This window comes from Theropithecus gelada, chromosome 7a (assembly GCF_003255815.1).
Source record: "Theropithecus gelada isolate Dixy chromosome 7a, Tgel_1.0, whole genome shotgun sequence".
NCBI classification, from domain to species: domain Eukaryota; kingdom Metazoa; phylum Chordata; class Mammalia; order Primates; family Cercopithecidae; genus Theropithecus; species Theropithecus gelada.
Genome location: NC_037674.1, coordinates 46,360,649 through 46,372,903, shown reverse-complemented (window position 1 = coordinate 46,372,903; position 12,255 = coordinate 46,360,649). Strand labels below are relative to the sequence as shown.

The following is a 12,255-nucleotide window of genomic DNA, read 5'->3' as shown; positions in this document are numbered from 1 at the left end:
TACTTTCTTTTGAAGCAGAGAGGTATCTTTTGTTAAAGGATTAGAGTGGAAAGGGTGTGCTGCTTTAGGAGCCACATTAATGACTCAGTGAAAGGCATTGGTGATAACGATGTATTGCAGTTTAAATATGTATACATCAGCTAATTTTTTAATAGTGAATGAAATATACAGAAGTTGAGAGAATAGTTTATTATAATGAACTCCCATGAACCTATAACTCAGCTTTAACAATTGTTAACCTGTGGCCAATCTTGTTTTATCTATACTCCCAAAGCCCTGATTGATTTTTAAAAAATTAGTATTTGTTAGTATTAATCATGAAATAGGCTGGCCGGGCATAGTGGCTCACACCTGTAATCCCAGCACTTTGGGAGGCTGAGGTGGGCAGATCAGTTGAGGTCAGCAGTTCAAGACTAGCCTGGCCAACGTGGCAAAATCCTGTCTCTACTAAAAATACAAAAATATTAGCCGGGTGTGGGTGGTGTGCACCTGTAATCCCAGTTACTCGGTAGGCTGAACCAGGAGAATAGCTTGAACCTGGGTGGTGGAGGTTGCAGGTTGCAGTGAGCTGGTATTGTGCCATTGCACTCCAGCCTGGGTGACAGAACAAACTCTGTCTCAAAAAAAAAAGAAAAGAAAAGAAAAACAGTCTTGAGAAATTACATTTATGTTTTTATTATTATTTTTAATTGTACTGAAAACACATAACATAAACATTTACTGTCAACCATTTTAAATTCATGTGTTGAGTATGTTCACATTGTTATGCAACTGATCTTTAGAACGTTATCTTGGAATATTGAAACTCTATACCCATTAAACAACAGCTCCCCATTTCTGCCCCTGTCACAGCCCTGATATCCACCATTGTTTTTTGTTTCTGTAAATTCGACAACTTTAGGTACCTCATGTAAGTAAATCTTACAGTATTTGTCTTTTTTTGACTCGCTAATTTCATTTAGCATAATGTTTTCAAGGTTCATCTATGTTGTAGCATGTGACAGGGTTTCCTTCTTTTTAAGGCTCAGTAGTAGTCTATTGTATGCATAAGCCACATTTTGTTTATCCATTCAACCATCAATGGACATTTGGATTATTTCCACTTCTTGGCTATTGTGAATAATGCTACTATAAATATGGATATGCAAATATCTCTAGGAGACCCTGCTTTCAACTCATTTGGATATATACCCAGAAGTAGGATGGCTGGATCATATGGTAGCTCTATTTATAATTTTTTGAGGAATCACCATATGCGTTCCATCGTAGTTGCACTATTTTACAATCCCCACAGTGCACAAGGGTTCTAATTTCTACACATTCTTGCTAACACTTGTTCTTTTCTTATTCCTTTTTTTGGGATGTTAGCATTCCTGAGTGTGAGGTTATATCTCACTGTGGTTTTGATTTGTTTTTCTCTAATGATTAGTGACATTGAACATCTTCTTATGCTTATTGGCTATTCATATATTATCTTTGTAGAAATCTTTATTCAAGTCCTTTGCCCATTTTTAAATCTTTGTTGTTGTTGAGTCATAGTAATTTAAAAATGTAATTTATGATTAGCCCCTTATTAGATATATGATTTGCAGATATTTCTGTGTGTTCTGTAGGTTGCCTTTTTATTGTGTTGATTGTTTCTTTTGCTGCACAGAAGTTTGATACAGTTTCATTGGTCTAGTTTTGCTTTTGTAGCTGAGCTTTTGGTGTCACATGCAGGAAATCATTGCCAAATCCAATTTATGAAGTTTTCTCCTGTGTTTTCTTCTAGGAGTTTTACAGTTTTGGGTCTTATGTTTAGGTCTTCAATCAATTTTGAGTCATTTTTTGCATCTGGTGTAAGCTAAAGGTGCAACTTTATTCTTTTGCATGTGGATATCCAGTTTTCCCAACACTGTTGAGGAGGTTTTTCTTTCTCCATTGAGTGCTCTTGGCACCTTGTTGAAGATCATTTGACTGTTATATGAGGGTTTATCTGTGGGCTGTTTACTTTATTCCACTGGTCTATATGTCTGACTTTATGCCACTTTGACACTGTTTTGATTACTATAGTTTCATAATAAGCTTTGGAATCAGGAAGTATGAGGTTTCCAGCATTCTTCTTCCTTTTCAAGACTGCCTATTTGAGGTCCCTTGAGATTCCATATGAATGTTAGGATTTATTTTTCTATTTCTGCAAAAAATGCCATTGGGATTTTGGTAGGGATTGCACTGATCTCTGGATTGCCTTGGGTGGTATTGACATCTTAATGGTATTAAGTTTTCCAAACCTGTGAACCTGGGATGTCTTTAAATTTATTTGTCACTTTTTAATTTCAAAAATGTTTTGTCATTTTCAGTGTACAAATTTTTCACCTAATTGACTAGGCTTATTCCTAAGTATTTTTTTATTTTTGATGCTATTGTAAATGGAATTGTTTAATTTTGTTTTGGATTGTTCATTGTTATTGTATAGAAATGCAACTGGTTTTTGTGTGCTCTTTCCCACACCTTTGCTGAATTTATTCTAACAGGTTTTTGTTTTGTTTGTGGGTATGAGTGTGTATCTATAATCTTTAGAGTTTTTTTTACAAGTAAGATCCTGTCATTTGAGAACAGAGATGATTTCAACTTCTTCCTTTCTGGTTTGGATGTCTTTTATTTCTTTTTCCTGCCTAATTTCTCTGAGTAAGACTTCCAATTCTATGCTAAATAGAAATGGCCAGAGCAGCATCTTTGTCTTCTGCCTGATCTTAGAGGAAAAGCTTTCAGTTTTCCATAGTTGAGTATAATGTTAGCAGTGGGCTTTTCATATATGGTCTTTATTGTGTTGAGGCAGTTTCCTTCTAGTCCCAGTTTTTTGGGTATTTTTACCATGAAAGGATGTTGAGTCTTGTCAAATGCTTTTTCTTTATCAACTTATATGATCATTGTGATTTTTGTCCTTTATTCTGTTAAGGTGGTATATTACAATGAATTTCATATATTGAAACGTCCTTGCATTCCAGGAATAAAGATTATACACTTGATCATGGTGTATAATCTTTTAAATGTGCTATTAGATTAGGTTTGCCCTCTGATTGTTTTGATTATTTTTGAAGCAAATACCAGGCATCTTATTACTTGATTCATTTGATCTAAAAATATTTCAGTATGTATTTTTAAAACATGGGGATTTTCAGAAATAATTAGAAGATTATCACATCAGAAATCTCAGTTTACTGAGATTTCTTTAATGCCATCCAATGTCCAGTCAGTAGTCGTATTTTCTCAATTGTTTTATTTTTATAGATACAGTTTGTTTAATCAGGGTACTTAAGTTCTGTGACTTACGATTGCTTTGTAGGTTTCTGAAGTCATTTTCAATTTATAGGTTAAATTCTGTCTTTTTAATCTTGCTGTATTTTCTTTAAGAAGCCATGGTTTACTCGATGGTAGATCTTTCTGATTGCATCCTGTGATGCAAGTTTATTATAGTTTATTATATTTCTCTGTCCCCTGTATTTCTTGTAAATTGTTACTTCTAGGGGTTTGGTTGGATTTTTATTATTGTATTTTATTTTATTTTTTTGAGACGGAGTTTCGCTCTTGTTGCCCAAGTTTGGGTGCAATGGCGTGATCTCAGCTCACTGCAATCTCCGTGTCCTGTGTTCAAGCGATTCTCCTGCCTCAGCCTCTGGAGTAGCTAGGATTACAGGCATGCACCACCATGCCTGGCTACTTTTATATTTTTAGTATAGACGGGGTTCCTCCATGTTGGTCAGGCTGGGCTCGAACTCCTGACCTCAGGTGATCCGCCTGCCTTGGCCTCTCAAAGTTCTGGGATTACAGACGTGAGCCACTGCACCCGGCCACTTCTTTATTAATTTTTTAAAGAGTGTTTTTCTGATTAGTAATGTTAAAGCAAACTAAATATGGCCTGAGAAGGACTCTGTACTTCTATATTTGAGTCCTTGCAGATGAACTATAATCTAACTTAATCGGTAGGCAAGATTGAAAACCTAATTTAGGAGTATGTGCCTGTAACAATAGCTGAGTCTTGGCCAATCCCAGCAGCCACATACTTCAACCACTCATACACTGCTGAGTGTTCAGACTGTATTCAAATACGACAAACACCAACCTGTAACCAGTCCAGCTATTTCTGTACCTCCCTTCTGATTTCTATACATCACTTCCCTTTTTAATCTATAAATTTGTTCTGACCACAGGGCATCCCTGGGGTCTCTCTGAATCTGCTGTGATTCTATGGGCTGCCTGATTTCTGAATTGTTCATTGCTCAATTAAACTCCTTTAAATTTAATTCAGCTGAAGTTTTTCTTTTAACAGTAACACTGACCAGGAGCTGGAGCACTTGTGACTATCGCCAGTGCCTACCATTTTTGGGCATAAACATCTACCATGCATGGTGCTGAGATCATTCATATCTATTAGCTATTTGATTTTACACATATAGGTTCTCTATTGTTATCCTTGCTTTGTAGTTAAGGGCACTGATGCCTAGAAAGTGTAAATAAATTATCCCACTGGTATACAGCAGGTAGGTAGCAGAGCTGGACTCTGAACCCAGGTTTGCCTGACTTTTGAGTCAGGCAAAATTCTGAAGAATGTGTGTTTTAACTAAAATGCTTTTTGAGGAGTTCAGTGGGATTTGTAGACTGGTAAAGAAAGACTTGCAGTGTGGGATGTGCAGGAGTAAGTGTGAAGAAGGATCTTTTATTGACCATGAGCAGTAGGATCTGTTTGCTCAGTTGCAATCAACTGAACCACTCATGGGCTAACTGCCCTCACCTCAGGTCAATAGATATTTGTTATCTGAATGTGGATAGTTTACTGGGAAACAATGTTGCTGGTAAATGTGTGTTACAGATCTAGCCTATTTAACAATTTAGTCCAAGAGGAAAGAGGATTCATGAAGCAGATGTGGATTCTGGTCCTTAAGATGGGTGAGAATCTAGTGACTGGCTACCAAATTACTTATTGAAAAATTAGTTTTACAGTTTCAAACCAGACACAGAAGAAAACCTTAGATATAGTCAAATTAGAGGGGAGCTGAGGAGACAGACAGTACGCTAATAAACAGATAAACATCTGATATAATGGCAGATACTGATGAGCTCCCTGCAGAAAAGTAAAACAGGGCACGAGGATAAAGAGTGGTGGGGTAGAGTGGGACCGGGGGCTGTTTAGATGCAGAGGTCTGAGAAGCCCTCTCTAAGGAAGTAACATTGGAGAAGAACCTGAAAGTAGGGGAGGGAAGAACCTTATAGGTACAGGGGACAGCAAAGGTGGGAATTTGCCTAGGGCTCTTGGGAAATAGCTATGAAGGAAGGTGTGAGAGCAGGCACAGAAGATTACGCCACAAAGGCTAGGGAGGTGGCAGACAGCTCAGGACGTCCATAATACTAGGACACACAATTCTATCTCCTGAGTGTGGGCAGCTCCTTATATGGCTTTAGTTATTTGTTCCTGTTTTCCATCTTCCTTTGCCTTTGCTGTCCTATTTCTAGAAAGAATGTGCTTGCTTTGTTACCCAAAGGACAGGGTCTGAGTTCTATCACAGATTTCCTCAGAAGAACGTGACACAGACTGGGCGGAGTCTCTGGGTTTAGCCAAATGAATCCATTGTGATATCTCGTGGTTTGGGGGGAAAAAACAATCATTGTTTCAAAAATAAGATATGGTATATGACCCTTATATATTTTATAATTAGAATATGGGCCTAATGTTTTAAATTTAGTAGGAAACGAATTTCTTGTGGAAGTACATAGCAGAATTTTTAACTGGCAGCATGATCTATAATATAGCAGCTCCCTCCTTCCTGTAAACACTTGTGTTGGAATGTTTTGCATTCCCATGAAACAATTTTCCCAAATGTGTCTTTTTAGAGGAAGTGTAAATTATTCTCATGCTATTGTGGTAATGAGAACATGGTTTAAAAAAAACCAAAAAACAAAAAACACCACCACTAACAACCACAAAAAAACCACCCTGAACTTGCACTGGCCTTGGTAATGTAAGAAATGTTGATACAAGTATGCTATCATAGAGAATGCAGAGAAGTTACCTGGTTTGTCCCCAAATGGAGATTTTTTTTAATAGTCTAGCTCGTTGTCTAATGTGTATTTGCCTCCTTTAGTGTTTAACCAGTTTTTTTTTTTTTTTAAATCCAGTGAATCCAGGTAATTTGACTTTCCACTGATAAAATATTTACTTGTCATATTAGGCAGGGTGCTAAACTTGGAAATTAAAAGTACTGAGTTAAATTTAAAATTTGTTGAAAAGTATTCATCATGATGTATTCTATTTAATGTTTTGGCAGTGCCTCTGGCTCTTCTCATTTAACATGCTGGGAGACAGACTGGCAGCAGTTGTAAGTTGAAACCTGGTTGTATGCAGAATGAGACTGATAGGGGTACAAAATAAAATGGAGAAAATTTGAAAGTGTTACTGTGTGTTTCCTTAAATTAAAATGTGACACATTTGCTTAAAATAGAGTTTGTCAGGGCTATTATAACTTCATGTTAGATGATCCTAAGACTGAAACTGGTTTTAAATATTGTTCTGAGGAATAACCAAATTTGTCTCTTAAAATGTTGTCATTATGTCACACAATTTGTTTTTATATAATAAGCATGTTTTACAATATGTTTGAGTCATTTTCCCCAGTAGACCTGAAATTTATTACTCAGAGGAAAAGCATGCATTTACAATATATTCTTAGCTGCTCCTTTCTATCATTCAGCTGTCAAGTCCTATGGAATCTAAAATAGAACTCAACCAATGGGAGACAGGCTCCACACTGTTTACTGGACAATTCGGATGTGGACAGTTTTATCATGCACTGCAGCGTCTGTGTTGCAGTGTTGAGGCAGCAGGATGCAGGAGCGCTGTTCAAGTTTTCCAGTGGGGTCCCTCAAAGGGACAACTTTGAAAGATAGCTAGCTTCTAAAAAATAAGAAATAGACAGTTACTGTACCTGACTTGGGGCTGCTCTTAATCAAGTGCTGCATTGCAAGGAAGATAATATTCAAGCGTTATGAAGGCGGAGAAGGATCCTGAAGACGAAGAAAATATCGTTAGAGATCCAAGCTAAGTGTAGCACAGTATGTGAGGGACTGAGTCACTTGTCAGGAGTTTGTCTGAGGGTTTGCTTTGTGAGCTTACAGAGATTTGTAACTTAATGCAAAGTAGTTTGCCATTAGCAACAAGAAACTAAATCCTGTCTATGATGAACTGTTGGTTTTCTTGTGCTCCTAAGAACAGAGTAGGTATCCCAGTAGTCCAGTGTAACAAAAGATTCTTGGTTAGGTTAAAAGAACTGTGTTCTTTTAAAATGCACTACTGTTTTATTAATTTGGTTTGCTTTATTTTTTTCTTCTTGATTTAGTTGATTAGCAGACTGGGGTTAGTAATAGAAAACAAAAGTTCTTTCTTTCTCTGGGTTTAAAAAGCACATGATAAAATCTTAATAATTGTACAGTGTTACTGTTAACTGACAGTGAATCGCAGCTGAAAATGGTACTTGGTATAGAACTGAAAGTCATATGATAATGTGAGACTTTAATCACATTTAATTATCTTTAAAGAAAGCCTTATTTTTGAATTTTTACAACTTTTTGGTGATTTAAATGGCTCTTTTTTCCACTAGCAAGTTTACTTGGAAATAAACTTGAGATTATTTTAATTGTAAGGGTAGACTAATCAAATCTAGAACAAGCATTTGTGTGTTAAGTGTGATTTAATCCTTTAGACATTTGAAAATACAATGTCTTGTAAGCTTATGTTCACTACCACTCCCCAAATTGGAGTCAGTAAACTGTTTTGTTTTTGTTTTAAAGCTTAAGAAAGGTGATACGTAAAATGTAGCTTAGATATGGAGCCCATAGGTAGGGTTATTCTATAAGTTGGCAGTTTAAACTTTTGAAGTTAGGAGGAAGGGGGTTCATCACCAAATTTAACTAATTTAGAGACAATTCTAAAATCTGTGTAGGTACTTGAACCAGGTTCCATTAAAATATTAAATTACAGGAGTAAGTTAAAATTTTAATGTATTTGTCTTTTTTCATAATCATTCTCTACATCAAGTATTTAATTTTACATTACTTGTTTAACAAGAAAATTAGTGATGGTGATTTTTTTTACTTTTCTTTTTTGGTTTATAGGGAATAGTAGATATAAAATTATCATATTGATCAAACATTTAGAGGATATACAGGTGATTCAGTTTTTTTCTCAGAGATTTGTTAGGGTATTTGTGGCCATAGGATTTGTTTTGTAAGTTAAGTGAAAAATACCCAGATTTTTTTTTGTTCTAGAAATAATACTAGATTTAGCACAGAATTTACTAGTAAATTGGTATAATATTTTAAAAGGCTAAAATATCAACTGTTTAACATGTATTTTAGTTCTATGTTCTGACATTTATGCGTATTGAGAAAAGATCTAGGTTATTGGCTTCAGAATACCTTGAATGTATTTTTGCTTATCAAAGTTAGAGATAACCTTGATATGATTAAAATGTATGTTATATGAGACATCCTCCTTAAAACCCTCACCTTTAATCTTCTAAATACACATACACAGAATTTTTATTAAAATTAAAGATCTATTTTTTATAAAAACAATACATATGGAATGTAAAAAGGGAGAAAATGAAAGTAAGCTGTGATCTTAGTATTTTCAGATGTTAAGCAGTTAATACTTTAGAGTCTGTCATTTTTAGCTTTTTCTATGTAAAAGTTTTATTTTATTCTAATATATAAACATAATGAATTGCTTTCTGTATAGAATATGTGTGTGTATATTTAATTTGCCTCCATAAATATATTTCCAACAGTACTTTTTAAATAAATGTCTGTGTTGGGGGGGGGGTAGTTTCTTAAAATGTATGTAGAATTCCACTGCATCTAAGAGTCCTAGGAGATATGTAACCAGAGCCAAATCTGAAAGTGTGATTTGAAATCTGAAAGGGTGTGGGAAAACTACACTGATTTTGGAACTATAAAAGTCATGGTCGGGTTTGAACACTTAAGACATTTACTGTCTCTGGGGCCTTGGCTTTTCTTATCTGCTAAATGGAGATGATAATTTTAGTTTACTAGGGTTGATTGGGACCTTAGTGCCTGGTACAGGGTAGGTGTTCAGTAGTTACTGATTTTCTTTTTTGCCTCAAAGGCAAAGAGAACTGGGCAGAGAACAAAAGAAACATGCTTTCCCTCAAAAGTATAATTTTATTTTATTTATTTATTTTTTTTTTGGAGACGGAGTCTCGCTCTGTCACCCAGGCTGGAGTGCAGTGGCCGGATCTCTGCTCACTGCAAGCTCCGCCTCCCGGGTTTACGCCATTCTCCTGGCTCAGCCTCCCGAGTAGCTGGGACTACAGGCGCTCGCCACCTCGCCCGGCTAGTTTTTTGTACTTTTTAGTAGAGACGGGGTTTCACCGTGTTAGCCAGGATGGTCTCGATCTCCTGACCTTGTGATCCGCCCGTCTCGGCCTCCCAAAGTGCTAGGATTACAGGCTTGAGCCACCGCGCCCGGCTAAAAGTATAATTTTAAATGTTTCTTGTATATCTTGTGTCTTGTATATCTTGTTTAAGATACACAGATTTTATAACTCTGCTCTCCTAATGAAGTTAGCACAGAAGGGAGAAGGAAATTTGGAATGCAATTGGAAAATAAGTTATGTATTATGCAGTACTGCTTTCTTTTCTCTTTTTTTTCCTTTCTTTAGGAAATCTTAACTAATGTAGTATGCCATATTTACTTTTTTTTTTTTTCATTTTTGTAGCATGCAGCAGATTGGAATAAATATGATGACCGATTGATGAAAGCAGCAGAAAGGGGGGATGTAGAAAAAGTGTCCTCAATCCTTGCTAAAAAGGGGGTCAATCCAGGCAAACTAGATGTGGAAGGCAGATCTGCGTAAGTATTATTGATGATAAAAGCGTGTCTGAAGGGAATTGTCTTGGGATACAAATGAAACTTGTGAATTGTAGTTATCAACTTATTAAGAAATTCTGCCAAAACCTGCACTATAAAATCTTTCAAACAAACTAATAATTGTTCTCAATTTAAAAGATTTCCAGTCTAGAGAGAGAACACCAGAATACTATCCAGTGGTCTAGAATTGTTTAGACCCGGTGGCAAACCACAGCCTATGGTTATTTGGTGCATTTTCATTATAAGCCTTTTTGTATTCCTTATCATATTTGCTCTTTGAAGCAGCCTGATAAAAGAAGTGGGAAAAAGTTTACGGAGGTTAAATAATTTGGTCTCATTTCAGGTAAAGTCACAGAGCTGGAATGTGAACCCAAGCTTTGTGTCTTTGAAGAGTTCTGTAAATTACACTCTTTTCTCCCAACCCCCAATCCATTTTTATACTTGGATAATTCACTTAAATGAGAATGCTTAGAGCAGAAAGGAGGCAGAATAACTAGTGTGGGTTAGGGAGATACAGGTAATAATCCCACCCTTTTGTTTTTTTGTTACTGAGGGGAACTGCTGGCTTGTATATATGCTTATGAACCATGTGTCTGTCTTCTCCCCCTCGTCTCAAATCTTCATTGTTTCCTTTCTTGTTGTGGGTGGGGAGCAGTTGGGTTAAAGGGTAGATCTGGTGTCTGTTATGACCCTCTATACTTACAGCATTTAAAACCTTATCTGGGAACCCTTCCAAAGTTAGAGGTGAAAAGTCTCATTTCCTAAAAATTCTTCTCAGTCTTGTACTTGCATGAATTTATTCAGAATATTATAACTGGAAACCAGATACTAAATATAGAAATGAATATTAGGAAGTGAATAGTTAATGTGTGATGTGGGTCACTGCCTTGGAATGCTTAGATATTAAATATAGTAAAGATAACAAAACAGGACTATAAATTAAGTAGTTTTTAAGAGCAATAAAGTTGGAAAAGTTTCAAGTTCATAATGTTTCACTTTTATCAAGTAGCAGTTTGATAGTTATGGAAACATTGGTTATTTTGAATCTTGCCCCATTACTGAATTTTAAGCTATTTATAGGGCTCACAGTATAAATTGTGAAAATTTAATATCCAAAAGTGACATTGCTTTTCATGTTTCTTTTTTCTCAAATGCTAAGATGATAAAAGATAAAGGGAATCTTTTTTGGGATGAAACTTTTCAGTGAAACCTACATCACTGAAATCAATTCTGCCCATTCATACTTTGAATGTTTTGAGTGAATGGTGGCTTGAGTTTTTGTTTGGAGTTTTTGATATAAGGTTCAATTTTGAGTGGCATTAAATAGTCAGTTATAATGGTGTAATTTTATGAACTGTGAACTTTAGTTTTTGAAATATTTGAGGAGTGTTAGTCTTGAAGTTTTCATTGTAGAGAGTAGAATTTTTTTAATTTTTTATTTATTTTTTATTTTTCTGAGATGGAGTTTTGCTCTTGTTGCCCAGGCTGGAGTGCTATGGCGCGATCTCGGCTCACCACAACCTCTGCCTCCCGGGTTCAATTGATTCTCCTGCCTCAGCCTCCCGAGTAGCTGGGATTACAGGAATGCACCACCACCCCTGGCTAATTTTGTATTTTTAGCAGAGACAGGGTTTCTTCGTATTGGTCAGGCTGGTCTTGAACTCCTGACCTCAGGTGATCTGCCCACCTTGGCCTCCCAAAGTGCTGGGATTACAGGCGTGAGCCACTGCACCAGGCCGAGAGTAGAATTCTTTCTAGCATTCGTAGAATTAAGTATTTCCCTTTTTTTAAACTCACACGCAAACTGTATTCTTAATTAAAGCATGTTGTATTTAGTCAAGTGTGGGACATGTTACAAATATATTTTCTGTATTTACAAAAACAATTTGTTTCAAATGATTGTTTTTAATTCTGAAATTTCTAAATTTAAGACAAAAGAACATGTACTTCTTGAGCTTAATTTGGTTTCAAAAATGAAATACTTGAAGCCTAGCCATAGTTACTGCAAGGATCTGTTTTCTTCCTGTTTGACTCTCTCCTAAGGTACAGCCCTTCGACGGCCCAATCCAAGATGGGGAAGGTTCACCAAGGATTCCACTGCTACTTGGAGAGCAGTGGACTCCAGTTTGTATCTCCCCATTTCGTTAAGGCTGTCAAAGTGCTATTCAGTACTTTGGAATCAGCAAATGTTCCCAGGGAAAAAGTGACCTCAAATACTAAGCTCACTTCTCTGGGCCTTCGTCCTACCTTGCATCCTGGCCTAGTAACTTTTTACTATTTTGTTAGCTCACTGACACCTTTAAGCATATGTCTCATATTTTTTGCAGCTTTTC

The 12,255-nt window shown here is 36.2% G+C and overlaps 1 protein-coding gene across 3 annotated transcripts in view; it reads left to right on the top strand.

Moving 5' to 3' along the window:
* Positions 1-12,255, top strand: part of UACA (uveal autoantigen with coiled-coil domains and ankyrin repeats) — a 102,760-nt gene that overhangs the window by 50,528 nt on the left and 39,977 nt on the right. For 2 of the 3 annotated variants that reach the window (XM_025390420.1, XM_025390423.1), the window contains exon 2: positions 9,771-9,904. In XM_025390420.1, coding sequence (XP_025246205.1) covers positions 9,771-9,904 — 134 coding nt within the window. Of the gene's footprint in view, positions 1-6,816; positions 7,248-9,770; positions 9,905-12,255 lie in introns of those variants that run through there. The other variant, XM_025390421.1, reaches the window with a different exon arrangement.